The 21,548-nt window shown below is 47.4% G+C and overlaps 1 protein-coding gene across 3 annotated transcripts; it reads right to left on the bottom strand.

Annotated features, from left to right (window-relative positions):
* Positions 1 to 62: 62 nt before the first annotated feature.
* PHC1 (polyhomeotic homolog 1) lies at positions 63 to 21,542 on the bottom strand. 3 transcript variants are annotated; one of them, XM_024733189.1, is made up of 15 exons: positions 21,435 to 21,542; positions 18,484 to 18,641; positions 17,242 to 17,352; positions 16,356 to 16,436; positions 15,708 to 15,857; positions 14,827 to 14,982; positions 8,741 to 9,230; positions 6,583 to 7,346; positions 5,865 to 6,012; positions 5,414 to 5,625; positions 4,698 to 4,812; positions 3,744 to 3,852; positions 3,386 to 3,536; positions 2,689 to 2,920; positions 63 to 1,066 (listed from the first exon to the last, which is right to left on the bottom strand). In XM_024733189.1, exons 2-15 carry the CDS (start codon positions 18,595 to 18,597, stop codon positions 912 to 914), a joined length of 2,988 nt encoding a protein of 995 aa, XP_024588957.1. In that variant the 5' UTR covers positions 18,598 to 18,641; positions 21,435 to 21,542; the 3' UTR covers positions 63 to 911. The 3 variants fall into 3 exon arrangements, with proteins under 3 accessions (XP_024588957.1, XP_024588958.1, XP_024588959.1); XM_024733190.1 differs by having other exon boundaries at positions 14,827 to 14,958; XM_024733191.1 differs by lacking the exon at positions 14,827 to 14,982.
* Between the last annotated feature and the right edge of the window lie 6 nt (positions 21,543 to 21,548).

The raw sequence follows: 21,548 nt of genomic DNA, 5'->3' as shown, positions 1-21,548 counted from the left end.
AGTCATTTGTGTGAAAGAAGAGGGTAGATACACTGGAATGATGGAGTAACAGACAACTGAGACCAATTTTCATCCTTTTACTGAGGAGGAAAAAAATATTTAATATTTTTGTTGTATAAGGTATAGCGCCTAAGGCAGGTACTTCTATTCCTGACCTCAGTCCCACGCGCTCCTGCTTTATAAAGCTATAGGACAGAGCAGAGTTGGAATGGAAAAGAAAGGTGGGGTAGGAGACAACAGATAAACTGGAAAGGAGCAGGGGGATGCGGAAAGAAAGACAACAGCCACATGTGTGCCCAAAACTTTTAGTCCCTGCAGCAAATCAGAATGATGCCAACCCAGTCTCTACCCTGGCTGGTGACCCTGCCGTGGATGCAGGAGAAAATATCCAATACTAAGGGAGTGACAACAAAACTCTGGGCCACAGCTACAGTCACACGATCCAGAGGGAAGAGGGAGTGCCAGATTTTGCTACTTGTGTCACACAAGCTAGAAAACCCTAGCTCCCCCACTGCTGAGGCACACCTACATTCCACCCATTTCCTCGCCTCACCATACTGTACATTCCTCCTCCAGGAGAATTCTGACCCTGGCTAGACACTCCGCTCTGGGATAAGGCCGAGCAGTCCTAGTTCTCTAGACTGCCTCTTTTATAAAGATTGGATTAGGGTAGGTGAGAATCGTAAAGATTTAAAAAATAAAGTAGAACCCAGAGAAATGTCAAAGCTGCCACCATGTAGCACCAGCGACCAGTTCTTGCACTTGTCTTCCCTGTCTCAGTAATCCCCTCTACAGAAGACATACATAATTGGAACAGCTCTGTCTTCCCTGTGAAGTCTCTGCTGGCACCAGGTTATAACCTGGACAGTGGGGAGTGTCTGCCTTAGGCTGGTTTGTGCAAGAGGGCCACCTTAGGTCTCCTTGAGGACGTTTATCTTGGCGCAGATCTTGAGGGCAGGGCCCAGCTTGATGTTCATGGCACTCATAAGATGTTCCTCTTTAAGTAATAAAAGGGCCTGTCCATCAATCTCCTGGGAACGAAACTCCTCTGCAATCTCTTGGCAGCCTAGAAGGAAATGATGGGAATATGTATGAGAAACTACACGGTAGCACCAAAGTACTTGTCCTAAATTCAGTAATACAGTGGCCTGACATGGCAAGCTTTGGAAGCAAAATGAAATCAGAGCAACTGGCTATTTATAAAAACAACAAGAGCCAAGACATGGACTTCCCTGGTGGCGCAGTGGTTAAGAATCCGCCTGCCAATGCAGGGGACGTGGGTTCGATCCCTGGTCCGGGAAGATCCCACATGCCGCAAAGCAACTAAGCCCGTGTGCCACAACTACTGAGCCTGTGCTCTAGAGCCCGCAAGCCACAACCGCTGAGCCCATATGCTGCAACCGCTGAGGCCCACGCACCTAGAGCCCGTGCTCCACAACGAGAAGCCACCACAACGAGAAGCCCGTGCACCGCAGCGAGGAGCAGCCCCTGCTTGCCACCAACTAGAGAAAACCCACGCACAGCAATGAAGACCCAATGCAGCCGAAGTATTAACTCTTTTTTTTTTAAAAAAAAGAGCCAAGATAAAACACCTAAGTTGTTCAACCAGAGAGATACCTTCATTCAGATAACCTGAGGGGGGCAAAGGGAGGGAGCAATATATATATATGTTTTGACACTGGCAAGAAAATCAAAGTTAAGAGCCGTCTTGACATCTTTAAGGGCCCAGAATTCAGACAAAATACCAAGAAGGGTAGGATGGTTTTCCTGCTGGAGAAAGCCATCCCTTTGTCAAGAATAGCTTATCTGCCAATGCAGGGGACACGGGTTCGAGCCCTGGTCCGGGAAGATCCCACATGTCACGGAGCAACTAAGCCTGTGCGCCACAACTACTGAGCCTGTGCTCTAGTGCCCGTGTGCCACAACTACTCAGCCCGTGTGCCACAACTACTGTCCGGGAAGATCCCACATGTCACGGAGCAACTAAGCCTGTGCGCCACAACTACTGAGCCTGTGCTCTAGTGCCCGTGTGCCACAACTACTGAAGCCCGCGTGCCACAACTACTCAGCCCGTGTGCCACAACTACTCAGCCCGCGCACCTAGAGCAGCCCATGCTCCACAACAAGAGAAGCCGCTGCAATGAGAAGCCCATGCACCGCAGTGAGGAGCGGCCCCTGCTCGCCACAACTAGAGAAAGCCCACACACAGCAACGAAGACCCAACACAGCCAAAAATTATAAATTAAATAAATAAATTTATTTAAAAAAAAAAAAAGAATAGCTTATAAATAATCCTGCCTTGAAGAGAGCAGGGCAACAATGGCCCATTATTTCCTAATCCCCTTCTCCGCTGAGAAAAGTCTTTTATCCACGGTGGGTATCCCAATTAATCACACATAAAAAAATACTTTAAAAATTATTGGTTAAGAATCATAGATGAAAATCAACTGTTGCAAGATTACTGACATAGCAGAGGACAGTCAACCCAGGAAAACTGGGAAACCAGGCTGTGGACAAAACTGGAATAAATACCAAGAGTAGAGCCTTCGTCATATCATACTTAAGCCTCTACTGCTTAAGTCCGTTACATTTCCAGTTACAAAAGCCCCTGGGGGATGACCTAAAGAAAACTGTAGGAAAATGAAGCAATATAGGTGACCTGGGTCCTGGTGGACAGGCCCGCGATACCTTGTAGAGAAGCAATAAACTCATACACCTCCTCTACGCTCCAACGGCTAGGATTACTGGACAGGAACACAGGGTTGATGCCATGTAATTCTGGTGTAGGCGGAGCTGTATTGGGGTTCCCCAGGTCACGTTCTCCATGCCCTGCTCGCACGGATAAAGGCCCAGGAGATGTTGGAGAGAGTGCTTCATCGTAACTGGAATTATCTGAACCCCGGCTAGAGTCCTCTTGACCCTACAGGAAAAAACGCAAAACAGGTCACAAGTAACAGTGTCATGAGGTTTCCCTCTCCTTTCCCCAGCCACCCTGGGTTTGGATTACTATCGGGCACAGAGGAAAAACTAATCTTAGCACAAGTGAAATAATCTGTACTTCACATGCAAATGCCCGAAGTCACCAGTCCGCTCTCGAGTGCCTCTCAAGTATGAACTGTATCCCTCTCTCGGTTCTCCCCTTCTACCAACGACTGCCCTAGATTTTCCCTCCTCAAACACGGCATAAGGATTAACAGACAGGCAACCAGTAAGGTGAGAAGAGACACAGAGGTCAGGATCTCTTGGAATTTGGAGTAAGGCAATCAACGCAAAACCAGAGTTCTGGTCTCATACTCATTTTAGCTGGGCAAAGGAACTGCCCCGTGGGCAAGAGGAAGGAAAAAGGCCCATTTCTGAGGTAGTGCGCCCCGCACCGGCAGCTCACCCGGTGACGCTTGCCCTGGATCTTGGCACGGGCGATGTCGGAGGAGCTGCGGCGGGGTCCGCGCCGGCGAACGCGGGCATAGTTGGCTTCTTGAAACTCTTTCATTTTTTTCCTCTTCAGCCGGAATTGGTGGCTACAGCTTACATTATACCTACAGGTTGGGGCACGTACAGGAGGTCATGAGTGCTACCAGAGAAGACCGCCTTGCTCCCCTGCACTAAATGTGAACTGGGATTTTAAGGGCCGATTTGGGGAAGGGAATGAAAGCAGAGGAGACATTAACTATGAGCCTTGAGCAGATCCTAGGGAAGGGGTGTAAGGTTAGATGGAGGGGGGTGAGGCGGGGTGCCTACAGTACCTCTTTGCGCAAGTCATGGAGCAGAATCTCTTGGAGCCGCGAAACTGCTCTGCAGGGGCGTACTTCCCACAGTACTCGCACTTCAGGAGGTTCGCCTTCTTATCGAGCTCTGAAAACAAGGCAGCGCGGGAGGGCTGCATCGGTTTCTGCTGCCACTCAGGCCCCCGTCAGGCCCAACGCTGGACTCTAATTACTCGCAGGGTTCCCCCCAAAGACCTACTCAACCTAACTGAGAATCTCCCTAAAACAAAGTTCAAGATCCAGAGCCGTAAAAAACTGTCCCTCAAGAACATCACAGTCTTCCTAACCTTAAGCCAGACGATTTCCACTTTAAATGACTAGTTTTATCCTGACTCATAATCTCAGATTTCAGACAAGACTGCATTTCTGAACAGGAGAGAGGAAAAGATTACTTAATGCCTGGAAAGACATAAGACCTCTCTCCCACAGAAGTTTCCAAAAGCAGGGGGGGGAAATGTGAACAGGACTCCTTAACATGTAGTACAGAATCTAGAATAAGGAGAACTGGAAATTAAGATATAGCCTGTATTATTATTTTTTTTTTGGCCGCACCCTGCAACATGCAGGATCTTAGTTCCCCAACCAGGGATCAAACCCGTGCCCCCTGCAGTGGAAGTGTGGAGTCCTAACCACTGAACCGCCAGGGAATTCCCAGAAATAGCCTATTTTAGATCGTCTTTTGAAAAATATATCCTTATAGTAAATAATTCAACAGATTACTCTAGCTTGATAAAATTCCCCTTAATTCTATCCTATGGAACAACTTTTATGTGAGTCTACGTATTCTGTTATATGATGTGGCTTCTGGTTTCTCAGCGTGGATGGACTTCACGTAATTCCCACTTTAAACAGATAATTCCTATTTTACACTAAGTCCTCAAACACATCTCCATCAGCCTCCTTCCCCAGATGGGTCTCTAAATAAATACTTACCAGCAGATGGGCTGTCCCCACCTAAGGGGCCACCCGACTGATTCTCATTCAGCCCTGTCACGAGGCCAGTCTGCAGTGGCTTCTCAGACTCTTTCAGTAACTGAGAACAACCCACCTGTCCCAGAAAAAGGTTAGTTAAGTTAGCCTAATTCCTTTCTGCTTCCCTATAGCTTTCCCCACCATTTTTCACCACCATGTCTCTGCCCAGATTTCTGAGTTAATGACCAAGTCCGATGCAGAGAAAACCACTTTCAATATAGCAATCAAGAGCCTCTAACTGGCTTTTTTCAGATAAGCCACTGGAGAACAGGTTCCTACCTGGGCTCCCTATTTTGTCCTTTTCCTTCCTAAATTGTAGGGAACATACTAGGAGTCAAGATACTTGTGTTCTAAGTCCTGGTTCTGCAACTCATGGTATCCAGAAAAGTCTCTTAACTTCTCTACCACAATTTTCTTCACTATAAAACAACCTAATTTGTCTAACTAAACATGACAGCTTTAGAGGTCACTTTCTTCCTTTTCTTCTCCTCTTCCCAACATTTTCACTTTCTAGTCTACATATTCTTTCTTCTCTTCACTTCCTTCTTTACAACTAACCGTACAAACAACAGAATTGAACCATTCGCTAATAATTAAATAGTTCTGGGCCTTTTGATTTCGTGGAGTTTGAAACGACAACAATCAGACCAAGCCCCGCCTTCTGGCCCTGCCCTCACCGGAAAAGGTTCTGCTCCTTCCTGGATAACGAAGCCTTCGATGATGTGGGTGAGAATCTGGGGCTTCACAATGGCCTGTGGGGGCTTGGAGTCACCCATCTGTCTGGACACCATGGCCAGCGTGGGAGGCGGTGCTGACGGGGCAGGAGCCAAGGCTACTACATCACTGCTCGGGGTACCAGCATTCACACTGGTCACTGGTTCAGCTTTGTCTGGAAAATAAACACAAGACTGAGGGGCAGGTAGGGGATGACCTAGCTGATCCATCTATGAGCCAGGTCAGCCTGATCTTCCACAGTAATACGTGTTCCCTTTTGATCATTAACCCTGGATTCCCTGTGTTTGGATCTACTCCACCAAGCCTACTGAGGCAGAGTGATCTTTCAGCTCACTCAGAACTTTGCTCTAATTTCTATGTACTCCAGCAGCACTGCAGAAGCCAGTTACTCACCTCCAAGACCGCCCTTCTCCTCCATGGCCTTCGGGCTCTCTACTACCGGAGACGCCTTCGCAGGAAGCATTGAACTCAACGTGGAGATATCGTCTCTCTCCTCCTCTGACTCAGCCTTGCGTTTGACGGGCAATGTCTGGGGTTTGCCCTATAAAGTGAAGAACAGGAAAGAAAAGATTTATGAGTGAAGGGTAACAAGAAAACACAATTATTCCCATACTGTCAAGAGAAAATCTTCTTAGTTCTAGATTCCCCAATTTGTATACTTCCCACAGTACAGTAAAATTTCTGGTCATTCCCAAGAAGTGTAACTTCTACATCAAGACAAAAAATACAACATTTTCTCCAGGTCCTCACGTAGACCTGGAGACCCTGGGTTCATCAACAGCCCAACCACGAACTGTTGTTTTTCTAAAAATCAATTTTGGTGGTTAAGGCTATATCTTGATATAACTTAGTACAGATCCAAAAACACAGAATTTCAGTGGCAAATTTAGGAGTATGAACTTCAGATATTATCTACACTAATGTCTCCCTCTTACAAAAGGAAGAAGTAAGTGCCAGGATCTTAACCTTCCATGAACATGTCTCTCTCTTACAAAAGAAGCAGTGATCCATACCAGTATCTTAACCTTCCTAACTCCTTATTCCCCTCCTAAACTAAACTCAGGTCCTCTCAAGGATGATAGTGCCCTCCAAGCCATCAGGCATCACTCACCGGCAGGTGCACAGACTGCATGTAGAAGGCGGCAGGGACCTGGGCCACAACAGGCGAGGAGGCGGTAGCCGCCCCCTTCACCACATGTGCCGTCCCCTGCACAGGAGCCAGGGTCATCCCCGAAGCCAACGCGGGTGGGACCTCCTGCAGCGCACCAGGGGCCTGGGATGAAGGCGGCGAGGAGGCCACGTGGGCCTGGCCAGGCTGCACTGTGCCTGCCATCCCCCGGGAAGCAGGTACGGCGGCTGCCAGCTGGGCCAGCCCCAAAGCCTGGGCCTGGGCTGTACCTGGCTGCCGGGTGCCCACGACTTGCACGGGGATGTGGGGCGGAGGTTGCTGGGTGGCTGACATCTTGGCAGCCCCCAGCTGAGGAGGCTTGACAGGGGCCACAGGTGGCTTGGACTGGATGGGGACGGGGGGCTTGGGGGCTGGGTCAGGAGGGAGCGACAAGGGCGAAGACTGCAGCATGGGCTGGACAACCAGAGTCTGGGCTGGCTGCTGGGACTGCGAAGGCGGGGCCTGCTGGGCGGCGGGGCCCTGCGGGGGCGGGGGCGCAGGGAGGGGCGTGGCCTGCTGCTGCTGCTGCTGCTGCTGCTGGGCCAGCTGGAGGTGGGTGGCCGTGTGCAGCAGCTGCGCCTGGCGGTGCGGGAACTGCTGCTGGTGGTGGATGGCGATCTGCTGCTGGATCACCACCTGCTTCTGCTGCAGGTGGATCTGCTGCTGCTGCTGGATCAGCGAGTGGGGCTGGATCTGCGTGTAGGTGGCTGCGGAGACAGCCCCGAAGCGACAAAGAGGGAGGGGGCAGAAAGTCAGCAGCAGCCCCAGGAATGGGAAGCCAGAGCACCCTTCCGAGGCGGACCCAGACGGCGAATGGAAGGCGAGCCTGGAGGGGCCCGGGCGGCTGCTTGGCTCTCACTCCTTCCTAGTCTGACGTATTACCAACTACCCCAGTCTTAAAGGTTTCCGGGAGAGCCCACTCTTGCTCGAGCAGTTAACAGTCCTCGGTAACTTCTTGCGTTTATCTGACTTTTACTTTTTTGCTCTACTTAAATCCTGTTACTTTGCACTCAGCAAGGACAACGGCGGGCCCATCCTCTCCACGATTAGACTCAAGCTCCTCAAGCACTGAGGCCATGTTTCGTTCATTTTTACATCCCTAGAACCCAGCCCAGGGCCTGACACGTGAGAAACACTTAGCAGTCACTGAAATGATAAACGTCCACAGAGGTAAAGATACCAACATCTTCCCGTGAATGCCTCGGTCTCCAACATTTATCAGTTTGGGTCACCGCCTATGAGAAGATGTCTTACGAGTCAGCAGCTGCGAGCTCGGACTTTACCCAGTTTCCTCCACCGTAAACTAGAGTTGGGATCTCCCCGCTCCATACTCTACCAGAGTGTCCAGAGGATATATGTGAAATGAAAGCACTTCGGTAACAGAAGTGCTACAGTGTGTAAATACTAGGTATTAAACTGATAATTAACTGTTACATTTTGTGAATACATTATTCAAATATAGCAACAACTAAAGAACTAGAAACAAGGAAGGCAAAAATAAACATCACCAAGTAAGGTGTACACATCTAACTCCATACACAGCCTGAAATCAAGAACTATTTGGCGTTATTATTTATTCTTTTTTATCCTTATCATTGATACAGATGATCACAAGTTGACTGTATTAAACCATGGCTCTATTTGCTCATCCTAAGTGCTCTAAGGCACCTATACAGTCTCTGCTCTACACTGGGCCAACTAACCAACATTAAACGCATCCCTTATGCTAAACTGTAAGCTCCGTGAGCAGAGGAGTCCGTTTTTCAAAGATGCGTCCCAGCACCTCCTAGAACATAGTAGGCAATTCAAAAAGAACCAAGTGAATGAATGGGTCAAGTGAGTAAACTGAAGAACTCAGGACCTAAGAAAGAGAGGACAAGGCAACTTGTAAACTGACTGCTGCCTGGTGGAAACAGACAAGATCCATCTCTGTTACCTGTCGTCCTGTCTCCCTGGACTAATATGATCAAGGTTGATGTGATTCTCTTTCCTTCCACTAGTCCGGGACCAAGACAAGCAGGGAAAATGGCAAAGATATGTACTCTGACGATTTTAAACAAGTCCCGAGAGAACAATGACATTATGAGAGGTGACAGCTTACCTGAGCTAATAAGGGTCTGGCTGGGAGCAGGTGTGGCTGTCCGTGTCAGGTTCATGCCCACGCTCTGCTGACCAGTCCCATCTGCTTCTGCCTTCTTGGCCGCTGCACTTTCTGCTTCTGTCTGGCTGCCCTGACTCACAGTCACTGCCTGGGCTGCAGGCAAGGGCTGCACCACTCCTGTGCCCTTCCTGGGACAGCTCCCACCACCACCCATTCCTGAGGAAGGCAACTGACCCAAGCCCCCAGGTGTCTGGCCACCTGGACCCATGGACCCTGGGATGCTATTCCCACTGCCTCCACCAGCTTGACTAAGGTTGAGGGACTGGCCTGAGGCCCCAGAGGAAGCCTGAGCCACAGCGAGGGCCTGGCTAGAGGCCTGGGAGAGGCTGGAGACAGGGGAGGCTCCAGGAGGAATGGCCTTCTGAGCAGAGCCTTGCATTTGGGGTCCTTGGGCTGAGGCCTGTTGGTTCCTGACTGCCAAGTTCTGCACCTGAAAGATAAGAAGCAAAAGACAGACTGAGAAAAGGGGAACAGGGTGCACTCAGGGCAAAGATTTCTGTGACTGATTCCGAAGCAGTGACGACAGCTACAGATATTCCACAGCCCCCCTCAACTTGTACCCCGTCCTGTACAAACGTACACAGTGAAGGCCTTCCCAGGGAGGGACTCAAGTCATATTTGATTTTTCAGGCTCCTTCACTCACTATCAAATCCATCATCTAGTTTGGTTATTTTATTCCTTCAAAATGTCTCCGATTTTCCCTTTCCTCTCCATTCATTCATTCAACATCTACAAAACACCTACTATGCTTCAGGTACCACACTGGATACTGGGAATGCAGAGATGAAAGACACGAGCCCCTGCTTTTAATGAGTACTTTCTACTAAAAAAGACAAGAAAACCAAATTACACTATGCACAGATAGGCACACAGTACTACACGAGCACAGAGAGGAGATTAACTCAGACTAGGGAGATTAGCGAAGACGTCCTAAAACAGGTGATGTCTGAGCTGAGAACCAACAGGTAATAGTGAAGGCAGGGGTTCGAAGACATAGGTGACAACACTGCAAGGCCACTGAGCCAATAAAGAGCACAGCATTTCTGGAAATTATAAATACTTCATTATGTTTGGGGTGAACTAGAAGAAATGGCAAGAAATGAAGCTAGGAAGGTAGGCTGAGGCTAGAAAGAGGACAGATCTCGAAGGGCCTGGTGTGTTAAAGAGAGCCTGAACTTTACTTTGGAAACAAAGTTTCTCCATCTTCTTTGTTGTTATATTCCCAGCACCTAGCACAGTGCCTGACAGATAGTAAGTGCTCCAAGGTATGAACAGAGAGAAGGAATGATGAGCACTTAAAGCCACTGAAGACTATGCATCAGAATCATGGTGATCAAATCTATAGTCGAAACTGTTCTTTTAAACACTGCTGATGAAGGTACAAATCAGTACAACCACTCTGGAAAACAGTTTGGCATCATATCCTAAAGGTGACTATTCACACACACTCTAATAACCCAGGAACCCCATAAGAGAAATGCTCGCCGTATACAGTGGGTGGCTTGTGTTAAGAATGGTCACAGCAGCACTAGTCATGATAATAAAAGCCTGGAAACCAACTGAATGGCCATAATCAGAAGAGAAGATGAATTAAGATGTGTAGTATATTTACACGATGGAATATTACATAGAAATCAAAATGAATAAAGTACAATGACATACAACAATACAGATGGATTTTGACAATAAGCTATCAAGAAATCATTCCCAAAGAGACTGCACACAAGTACCTTATAAATTTAAATATAAATTAGACATATATGTGTGTGTGTGTGTGTGTGTATATATATATGTATAAATGATATGGTATCTGGAATTCACTTCTAAATAATCCACAGGTGAAGGGAAGGGGGTCTGGAGAGATTGGCCACATGTTTATAAATGCTGACGCTGGATGGTTAAGTACATGGAGATTCATATTTCTTTATATTTTTGTTTATGTCTGAAATGTTCCATAATAAAAGTACATTTTGGAAATATACGTAAAGGCAATAAAACTATATAAAAAGGGACACAGGGAAGGATGAACCTAGGAATCATGGGTAAGGGGAGGCAGTGGATGGAACTGGGGATGGCTTATTACATGATTAAAACTTACTGAGTAAATATTTTTAAAAAGTGGACCATTGATGAGAGGAGGCCATAAGCCAAGGATTATGATTTATCAAATTCTGTACACCAGAGGTACAATTAAAAATAATGTTAGTAACAACATATATCTCCTTATTAAAAAACTTATTCTGTTAGTAATGTGGGAGAGGATTAGAAGTAGATATGGCTGAAGTCAAGAGACCAATTAGGAAACTAGTACAGTAATTCAGGCGAAAAACAAAAAGAACCCGAATTCAGACAACAGTAATAAAGAAGAAGAGGCAATAGCTTTTGAGAGAGATTTACAAGAATCATCAGGATTGGGTGCTGGGGCGCTTATATACTTCTTACCTTTTCTAACCGGCTTCCTTTCCATAATGGCTATTTAAAACTTTCCTCCTCTCCTTGTACCTCAGAACCACTTCCTCTTTCCCCTGTCACTGTTCACTCCAGCAGAGACAATAAAACCACTAGATGTGCGCGATGCTTCAGCAGTTCCACCAAACCTGCCCCTGCACCTGCCCCCGTCACTTACCACCCCCTCTCCCTCTCCTTCCTCCTCTCCAAGGGCCGTCCTTCTCCAGGGTGAGGGTCCCATCCCCTCCTCCTGCTTCAACCTCTCCTCTACTGGCTCCCTGCCATCACCAAGCGGAACCCCATTCCCAAGCCCAGCTTCACCCGCCTCTCCTGTTCCTGCTAATCTCTTAATAATTGTTTACAACCACCGCACCGACTCCCACCACCCAGTCATTCCTCAAGTCACACCGCTCCTCTGGCTTCAGCCTCCGACTCCCCCGGAAGGGCTCTCCACCCACAGACCTAAGTCCAGCTCTCCCGCCCTCTCCACTGAACTGGACAGAGGACCCCCTCCACTTTCATAACATTCGGCTCCCTTGTCTTCGTGACCCTGCACAATCCAGATCGTGTCTCTGTCACTCTTGCCTCTTCCCCTCTGCCAGCCCACCACCCTCTACTCCAACTGGAGCTGCTCTATTTTCTAAGGGCTCGTTCTAAACCTCGGGGCTCCAGCTTGAAGGCTTTTCTCTTCTCAATCCGTACCAGCTCCCCAGGCGGTTTCCGGTGCTTGACTTCTCTTATCATCTCCATGCACACTACTCCTGTCTGTTCATCTCCAACTCAGTCAGACTCCTCCGAGCTGAGCACTGTGTACATCAGACTGCTGACCCGAGACCTCCTCGTGGGCGGCTCACAAGCACTGCTAGGTCGGCACATCCTCAAGTGAACTTCACCCTGCGTCCACTTCCCCGGCATTCTTCATCGCATTCACAGCGCTCCTGGCCCCTCAGGCCGTGTCAGATCCCAGCTCTGGCACCTACCCCCACTCCCCCATCTACTGGGTCAGGCCTCCCTTTCCAATGATCTTCGAAGTTTTTTCTCCAATCTACTCATTTCTGTCCATCTACATTGCTACCACCTAATCCAAACGTCTTCCCCCTAAACTCTTACAACACTGTTTTCCTCCCTATATTCACACTCACACCATTTCCATTTATCCTCCAGAGGAGCCAACATAGTCCTTAAACTAAAAGAAAAAATTTTTTAAACCCTCAAGTCTCCAAGTCACTGCCATTTCCCACTGGCCTTCACATAGAGCCCCCAATCCTACACAGTCCCCAAGGCCCTGCAAGATTAGTTTCTCCCACCTCCCCAGCGCCATCTCCACCCCGCAGCGCCAGGCTCCAGGAACACGGGTCTTCTTTTAGTGCCTCAAATATACAAAGTCCCTTCCCTCCTCAGGTCTCTGGACATGGGGGGGACCCTGCCTTCACTCTCATTCCATGTCTTGCCCTGACTAACTTCTACAGGCCCCCATTTAACTGCCATCTACTCGGGAACGCCTTCTTGACTTCTACTCCCATCCCAAAGCTAAATTAAGTCCCTTTCTATGTTTTCAGAGCACTCTGTACTTTTTTTTTTTAAATAAATTTATTTATTTATTTATTTTTGGCTATGTTGGGTCTTCGTTGCTGCGTGCAGGCTTTCTCTAGCTGCGGCGAGAGGGGGCTACTCTTCGTTGTGGTACGAGGGCTTCTCATTGCGGTGGCTTCTCTTGTTGTGGAGCACGGGCTCTAGGCGTGTGGACTTCAGTAGTTGTGGTGCACGGGCTTAGTTGCTCTGCGGCATGTGGGATCTTCCCGGACCAGGGATCGAACCTGTGTCCCCTGCATTGGCAGGCAGATTCTTAACCACTGCACCACCAGGGAAGTCCCAGCACACTGTACTTTCTAATGAAGCAATCACTAAACTATTCAGGTGATTATCTGTTCAATGTGCTTTGATGATGTGTCATCTCCATCAGTCCAGTGATCATGACCTTGGACATTCAAGGCCAAGGAACGTCTGATATCTGATCGTAACGAGGGCTAAACTCTTAAAACACTCACTATGCTGTGTCCAGGCACTCTTCAAACGCTTACACACATCAACTCCCTTGGTCCTCACAACACACTCTGAGGTAAGTATTTTATAACAGCTAATTTAATAGATGAAGAAATTGTGGCTAAAAATGTTAGGCCATTTGCAGGGGTCACACTAAGTCATGCAGTTGGAATCTGACCCAAACATCAGATTCCCACTTTCAACCACTGCTCTGTCCCTCCACACACTGACACACAAATATCTGATGAATAAATAGATGGATAAATGAAAGAATTGCAATGGAAGCAGGCTCCACCTCATCCTCTGATCCAGTGATACGGCTGTGATACGGCTGATCCAGTGATACGGCTATCACTGTAGTCTAAACCAAAGGCCTTACCTTGTAACTAAATGACCTCAACAGTTTCTTAGCAGGTTCCCTCATTTCTCTTTCTTCTCCAGGCACGTGTTCCTAAATGATTCTTTCTCAAGGAGTTTCCTGACCCTGTCAATCTGCCTTTCAAGCCAGCAGTGCCACTGCTACCTGTGAAGTTACCTGGCTTTCAGACTTCTCCCTAACAACGACCTTTCCAGCCACAGGCCTGCCGTCTCCACTTTATTCACTCATCCCCAAATCATCTTCACGTACGTGAGATAGGCCTTTACACATACTGTTCTCTCTCCAGTGTTCTTCTTACTCCAAATCAAATCCTACCCGTCCTTTAAGAATCTGTTCATGTTCCTAAAAGTCACTGAAAAGAAATGCAGGCAACTCTTCCCTAAACTCCTGCATCACTCAAAGTTGGTACTGTTTACTTTTGCACTTCTTTCTTCTCTAAGCTCTTTGAAGACTTGACTCATTTTTCAATCCCCCAGTTTCTAGTATATACCTGAGCACATCAAAAGAGAGAGCGCAATATTTACTTGCTGACTGATGAACTAAAAGAATGAAACGAGTACTATGAGATCCCAGTTTGTAACCCACCCGTAAGAAGCTAAAACATTCAGGCTCTCTATATATGTATACACACACACACACACACATATATATTGGAGATAAGGCATGGGAAGCACTGGTGAGGAAGACTTTACTGCGAACACAGTGAGCGGAAACAGACAGCTGAAGGTTGAGAGCTACAGTGACTCATAAAGACAAGGAATCAAGTGTTTTGCCAGTAACTCAGCCAGGTCAGCTTCACGTGTGTCTAACTAGAATTCCCTCAACCATCCCTTATCTTACAGAGACAGTACTGCAAGAAGAGAGAACTAAGACTTCCTGAATGAAACTGAGCCATGGAGGGCTAAAAGAAGGGTAAGGACATATGTCCGGTATTAAGAATAAGGCTTCCCACATCCACAGGGCTGTTTTCAGTCAAGTCTACTTCCTTTCCTAACTCAAAGAACTAAAAAGGTGTAAGGTATTCAAGTTCTACAGAAATTTTTTTTAAAAAGGATTCTGAAAAGTGGTAATGGGGTGGAAGGGTGGGCCCTGGTCCGAGGCCATTCCCCTCACCCTCCCCAGCGTCAGTCCACAGGTCAAGTGGTCGCCACTGACCTGATCGGCATCTGCGTGAACTCCCGGAGGCTGAGCAGATGGCGCCTCCTGCTGGACCGCGGCCACCGCCCCGTTGGGCATCAGGATGAGCTGGGAGGCTAGAGGCACATTCCGGCCCAGGGTCCGGTTTACCTGCAACAGGTTTCCCAGCTGTGGCTGGCAAGGAGGAGGAAGAGGACGAGCAGAGGGAAGAGAGCAAGAGGAAAAGAAGAGAGACAGAAGAGACGGAAGGGAGGGACCACAAGACAAAATAAACAGAAGATACGAGACAGCTAAGCCCTGCCCCTTTCCACACCAACCCAGGAGACCCTTATTTTCCACGTGCGATGAAGCATCTGAAGAAAACCTAGAACGTGTATAAAACTATACACTGATAACAAAGAATCAAACGTCAAAGAAGTTGAGACAATGAGGATTGTGGACCAAGTGTCTATATATAGTAAGCAGACAGGCCAAGACATAACACTTACGATTCGTGTACTCGAGTCATAGGTTTAAAGATTAGACTATTATCTGACGCAAATTTCTCAGATACTAAGGCGAACATCTTCTAACTTAGGATCTCAGTAATCTGCAGGCTACCTGTAAACACTAAGCATCACTTCTAGAGGTTAAGTAAGGCAGGGGAAGCAGATCAGCTTGTCTTAAAACATCTGGGTAACCATGATTAAATAAAACAGCTTTCACTCTGGGCATTCCCTGGTGGTCAGTGGCCAGGACCCGGCGCTTTCACTACTGCGGGCCCGGGTTCAATCCCTAGTCGAGGAGCTAACATCCCATAAGCTGCGTGGTATGGCCAAAAAAATAAAAAATAGCTTTCACTCAATAAGACACAGGACTTTTATGGCCCTGGGGCAACAGCGACCGCGGCTTTGGCTTACCCGTAGATACATCTGGGCCTGGGACTGGTTGAGGGGTGGGGAGGTGGTGTTCCCCAGTAGCACAGATTGGGTCAAAGTGGTAGCACTGGGAGAGCTCACACTCTGGGATCGGCTGATGAGCTGGGCGGCCGACGTGGTGGCCAGATTGATCTGTGTGGTACAGAAAGGAACCAGGACTCAGGACTGGGGAGAGGTAAAAGGAAATATACACGAATGACAAATTCAGTGACGCGGCCCAGAACAGAGTATCTCACTTTCATAGAGTCAGGAGGAAATGCATAATACCTTGCTATCCATTACTGTCATCCGGCTACTGGAGGGTATCACCAAACCGGTCCCTAACCACCAGCGTAACAGTTGAGAAGGCAAAGGAACGAAACGGAACCGACCTTACTTCTCATTCAAGGCTTTGCTACCGCCTTGCTACCGCTACGCAGGATTTTCCTCCTCCTTTCTTAGATCTCCTCGTTAAGACTCCTATACAGATCCAAGCTGGTTACTTTCCATTTTACTAATATTCTCTACATAAGGGCAGTAAATACCATTGACGGCTCAATAAACACTCTCAAACCAGCAGCACAAAGTAGTTTAACCCAGGGGCAAAGACCCAGAGGGGAAAGCCCCTCGGAGGGGAGGGGCAGTACTCACGGAGGCCTGGGTGGTGGTGGTCTGCTGCTGGGCGGGGCTGGTGTTTGGGGAGCTGGCCTGCCGACTGGCAGCAATCGTGGCCTGTTAGTGGGGAAAGAAGACAAGAAAGAGCAGAGACAATGAAGGAAAAGGCTCTGAATCTGCCAGTAATAGATCACAGGCACAAAATATAATAGAGATCTCAGGTAAGAACTGAAAGCCTCTACTATGGAGCAAGGACCAGTGTCTTCACAATCCCAATTACCCTCATGTTGTCACATATGCTAACCCAGTACTCCCACATGACCCAGCCGGGGCAGGCGGGCAACCCACTCTCTTCCTCCCACTTTCTTTTAGCTGCAAGAAACTTTGGTCAGGTGACGTCATGAGTCACTGCTAAGTCCAGCCCAGTGCTGCCAATCAATACTAATATAATACAAGCCACAAATATAATCTAGTAGGAGCACTTCTCGAAAAGTGAAGAGAAACAGGAGAAGTGAACTTTAATAATTTACTTTATTCAAGCTGACCTACCTCATTTCAACGTGTAACCAACATAAACAAACTACTGAAATTTTTTTTTCACACTAAGTCTCTGAAATCCAAAATCTTTTCGCACACCTCCGTTTGCACTAGTCGTATTTTAAGCGCTCAATAGCTACCTGTGGCTAACGGCTACCATACTGGACGGTACAGGTCTAGCACAAAGCCATGCTACCCCTAAAAGGTAGTTTCCCCACAGTTCTTACTGAGAGCCCAGACACTAAGGTCCCTTCATCCTCCTGCAGGAGGACAGGAGGCAGAGGAGACTGTTTCCAGCCTGGCCCAGCGGAGGAGGTAGCGTGCCCCGACCCACCTGTAGTGCCTGTTCCCTCCCTCCTGGGCCAGCTAGCTGCTGACCTCTCACCTGCTGGACGGCAGCCAGGCTGTGCAGCTGGGCATTGCTGAGCTGCTGCTGGAGCATGAACTGGTGGAAATACTGAGCCGCGTTGGGCTGACGCTGCAGTGCCTGCAGAGCCTAGGAAGAAAGAGCGGGGATCAATCCACTTAGAATGAATCACTCCTGGGACTTGCCTGGCGGTCCAGTGGTTAAGACTCCGTGCTCCCAATGCAGGGGCACGGGTTCGATCCCTCGTTGGGGAACGAACATCCCGCAAGCCGCACGGCGTGGCCAGGAAAAAAAGAAGAATCACTCCTAACTCCTATTCTATGGAAATCACTGTGATCCTCTGAAAGGGACATATGGGAAGGAGGGAAACAAAGGAAGATGGGTATCTGGTTAAATTGTCAACATCTGATTTGTCCATTTTTATATCAGAACCAGTAAGTCCTTAAAAAGTAGACAAGCAGTTAATTCTGCTGTGCTCTATTCTTGAAAAGTAAAGCAGTGTAACTCACATGAACTCTTATTTCCCAAAAGGAATCTGTTAATATACGATATAACAAAGAATTAGGACTAAACTGGTTTGAAAATAAATGGGATGTTCATTAATGTAAAGAGAAGAAGAAAATAAAAGACCATATTCTAGGGATACAATAAAGGTGACAGAATCCTAAGGGGTTGAATACGATGAAAAATAGAGTAAATGGTCACTTATGAAAGACTGTATCAGGTAAAATTTTCAAGTAACTGGCATTTTCAAACACCTACAGCATAATACTCATGGGTGTTTATCAAGATGATACTGGTAATTCAGTTTTAACATTAACTTCAGGATATTACTGTATTCTTTTTAATAATTAGGACCAGTCTTAGGATGTGCATAGTTATTCTAGTAGCTAAAATATTTTAAGTAAAAGTTCTTAACTTCCATTACTCAGGATGATTTTCAAGACAGACCAAAAATTAAAAACCTGACAATCCATAAAGAGAAATGGTTAGTTAGAATCTAGCAACATGAACTGAAAGGCATAAAAACCTTAAAGACTGAATCTCATTCTGCCTCCTTGCTCAAACTGTTGTGAACTCCTAAGATTCTCAGAACTAACTGGAAGGGACCTTAACTAACTAACTGGAAGGGACCTTAGGTGTCACCTAATCCAACTCCCCGCGTTTGCTGGAAAGGAACCAAGGGCAATTATCTTCCTGCATCCTTGCCCGCCCCAAGCCAATGCTCACAGATCACAGCCCCTCAGAGCTGAGCCTCACCTGCACTGCTTGCCGTTCGTAAAGTGACATCTGAGCTATCTGGGGCCGAGAGCTGCCCCCAGAGCCGGAGCTCCCATTGGTGGAGTTGGAGCTCTGCTCACTCTCAGTCTCCATGATGGAGGTCCAGGGAGCCCGAGGCTGGCGCTCCGACTCGAGACCTAGATGGAAGCAGCAAAGGATTCAAATTTACACCTGATCTCAAACTACTATTTCATGTCATTATTAAGTTATCTAAGAACCTTCCTCTTCTTCCATAAACCATGATTTCTCCGGTTTAATAACTACCAAATCTTCAATATACTCTTATAACCATAACTTCCCCACACCATCTTTTAAAGCTAAGCAGTGTCTCAAAATAAACAACTTTTACCTATTCCCTCATGCCCTTAAATATAAAATGGCCAGAATGTAAGGCGGTTCCTCATAATAGTAAGGCCACCTTATATCCCCATAACACTTTTAAATAGGTTAAAATCGTCCCATTTAAAATGTACTGTTATCTCATCTCTCTCCGCATGTACAACACCATTATCAGCATCACCTTATTAACAATGGTCACCATTTACTGAGAAGCCACTAGGTGCCTCCTCTCACTGGGCTAGGCTCTTCACCTCCATCATCTCTCAGTGCTCTACAGTAAATATAATTATCCCCACTTCACAATTGTGGAAATGAGGTTTTCTGAAGTTAAAGTTGTCCTAGTTAAGTATCAAACCTTTACACTAGGACATGCTTCTTCAAACCAAAAACAATCTATGATTAAGGCAGTGTCACTCACTTTGAGTACTCACTGTCATCATTTTATGGAGGAGGGGCTTAAGATACAGATATCAATACATTGAATGCATCATAGAAAGGCATAAAACTAGGAGACAGAAGAACTAGCCTACAGCCCATATCGCCGGAAGAGCTGCCTGGTTCCCACTCAGGCTACTTGTAACACCTTGGACGTGTCACTCTCCCTTCTTATAACCTCAGTTTCCCTGTTTGCAAGGAAGGCTTCACAAATAAGTATAATACATCATTTTAACAAATGACTTACAGGTATTAAACATAGTAAAGACAACAATGAAAATCTTCAAGAAAATAAGATTCAACTTTTGAGTCCACTAAAGTAGTCAGAATTTACCCTCTGGGGTCTACACTAAAATTTGCAAAAAGACATGAAAACATTGCTAAGAACCAAGCAAAGAGACAGATGAGAAGTAGGAAGAAACAAGCCTTCGAAGCAGCACTAAATGACAATAAGGTTTTTTTGTTCATTCTTTTTTTTTCCCCTTTTCTGTTAAACCTAAATACTATATTGTCTACTTTTGAGGCGTGGAGCCGCTATAAATGTCGGATCAGCACAGCACAATTTGGTTTTGGAATGTAAACATCAAACCAGAATTTCTGCTAAGGGGTGTCGACAGTTTTATTAGGGTGGATCTATTTTAATGACTGCATTCAAAACAAACAAAGTAAACAAAATCAAAACGCTTGGGCTTGGAAATAAAGTTGGGGAGATTTTTTATGATTCCACTCCCAGTATCATCTGATTGCATCGTTATCCCCCAAGAATTCAGTTGTACAGGAATAGCAAATGTTACTGCAAACATGGATATAACCCAAGAAGTACACAGAAGAAATCACACTGGCTTCAAGTCTAGTCTATCTTCTCCCCACATCTTTTGCCAAAATATTAAAGCACTAAACAGATACAGACCCATGAATCCTCATTATCAGCATGTGAAGAAAAAAAGTGGGTAAGGGTTAGAGGCAGCACGGCACAGCTGTATAGATCACCGGACTTAGTTCACTGGACTCAGAGACAGGAGGAGACCCTGGAGGGGACATTAATTCCCTTCATGGGTGAAAATGCTAATAAAACGTACGATCCCTCATCTCCCCCCCAAATGGAAGTCTTATTAATTTTTCAGAGTGAGAAACAGAAAAGAGGTGAAAAGGGACCAGCTTAAAGTTTTTAATAAAATCAGGAGAAACTGTCATCAAAACCAGGATTCCTGGATCCCAGGCACATAAATCTAATTCATTAGTGATCAGTGTTGGGACTGTAAAATTAAATACAGAAAGTGAAGATAACAAAAAGTTTGGGAAGCACAGTGAATTTAAATTTTCAGAATTTAACTGGAAGAGAAAGAGAAGCTGACCCATAGAGGTCCCCAAAGTAACTAAACCACGGTCATCCTGAAAGGCAGCATTTGGGCGTGTGTGGTTGGGTTGGAGCAGACCTTTGGCAAGGAGCTGGAAGAGGATATTGAAGTGGACCTGGTACTCGGCCTACCGAGCCAAGAGTTGGAGGAAATCAATTTCCCCAAGCACGAAACTGTCTCGTAGGAAGGATGGGGCATAGGAAGGGGGGCGGGAGGAGGGGGGGGGTTCGGGGAAGGCTGTGCCAAAGAAATGGAAGCCATGTGAAGAAGAGGGAGAGGAGACGCCCCAGGGGTCCTTGCTGTACCTAGAACCTGGATGAGAACGACGTTCGCAAGAGGGATCAATCACACCGCGGGACGGGGGTCGACTGAGCGGTGCCAGCAGTGAACCGACCCAAGTGAGCGGAGAAATGTGCTTACTGAGAGCGGGGAGACAGACAGAAGTCGAGGAACTGGAGGCTGAGGAACCCAGCGGACCAGAAAAAGCAGGGAGATAACTAGACAGCATGCTTGGATAGGAAAGCCAAAGTCAGAGACGGGAAAATGAATGAGAGAATGAGCGGTCAGAAGCAACTAGGGTGACGGACGGACAGCAGTGAGCACAGCGAAATGAACAGAAGAGCGGGAGGCTGGACAGGCAGAGGGAAGGACCGCAGAGCGAGCGCCAGAGGTAGGCAGGGAAAGACGCCGGGGGAGGTACCTGGGGCGTTCCACAGCCCGAGGTGGCGGAAGAAACATCCCCGCGCAGCCAAGCCCCCGGAGGTCCTGCCCCTGCCCGGCCCGCGGCCGCCCGCTTACCTCCGCGCCTGGCTCTGCACCCGAGCGCTCTCGGGGGGGCGTCCACCTCACGTGCCGGGGTCCCCCGGCGCCGGGCTGGGCGGGGGGCTCGCTCGGCCTCCGCGGCGGGCTCCC

The sequence above is a fragment of the Neophocaena asiaeorientalis genome, unplaced genomic scaffold (genome assembly GCF_003031525.2).
Source record: "Neophocaena asiaeorientalis asiaeorientalis breed wild unplaced genomic scaffold, Neophocaena_asiaeorientalis_V1.1 scaffold150, whole genome shotgun sequence".
NCBI lineage: Eukaryota > Metazoa > Chordata > Mammalia > Artiodactyla > Phocoenidae > Neophocaena > Neophocaena asiaeorientalis.
The sequence above is the reverse complement of the archived record's forward strand: the minus strand, read 5'-3'. Positions and strand labels throughout refer to the sequence as shown.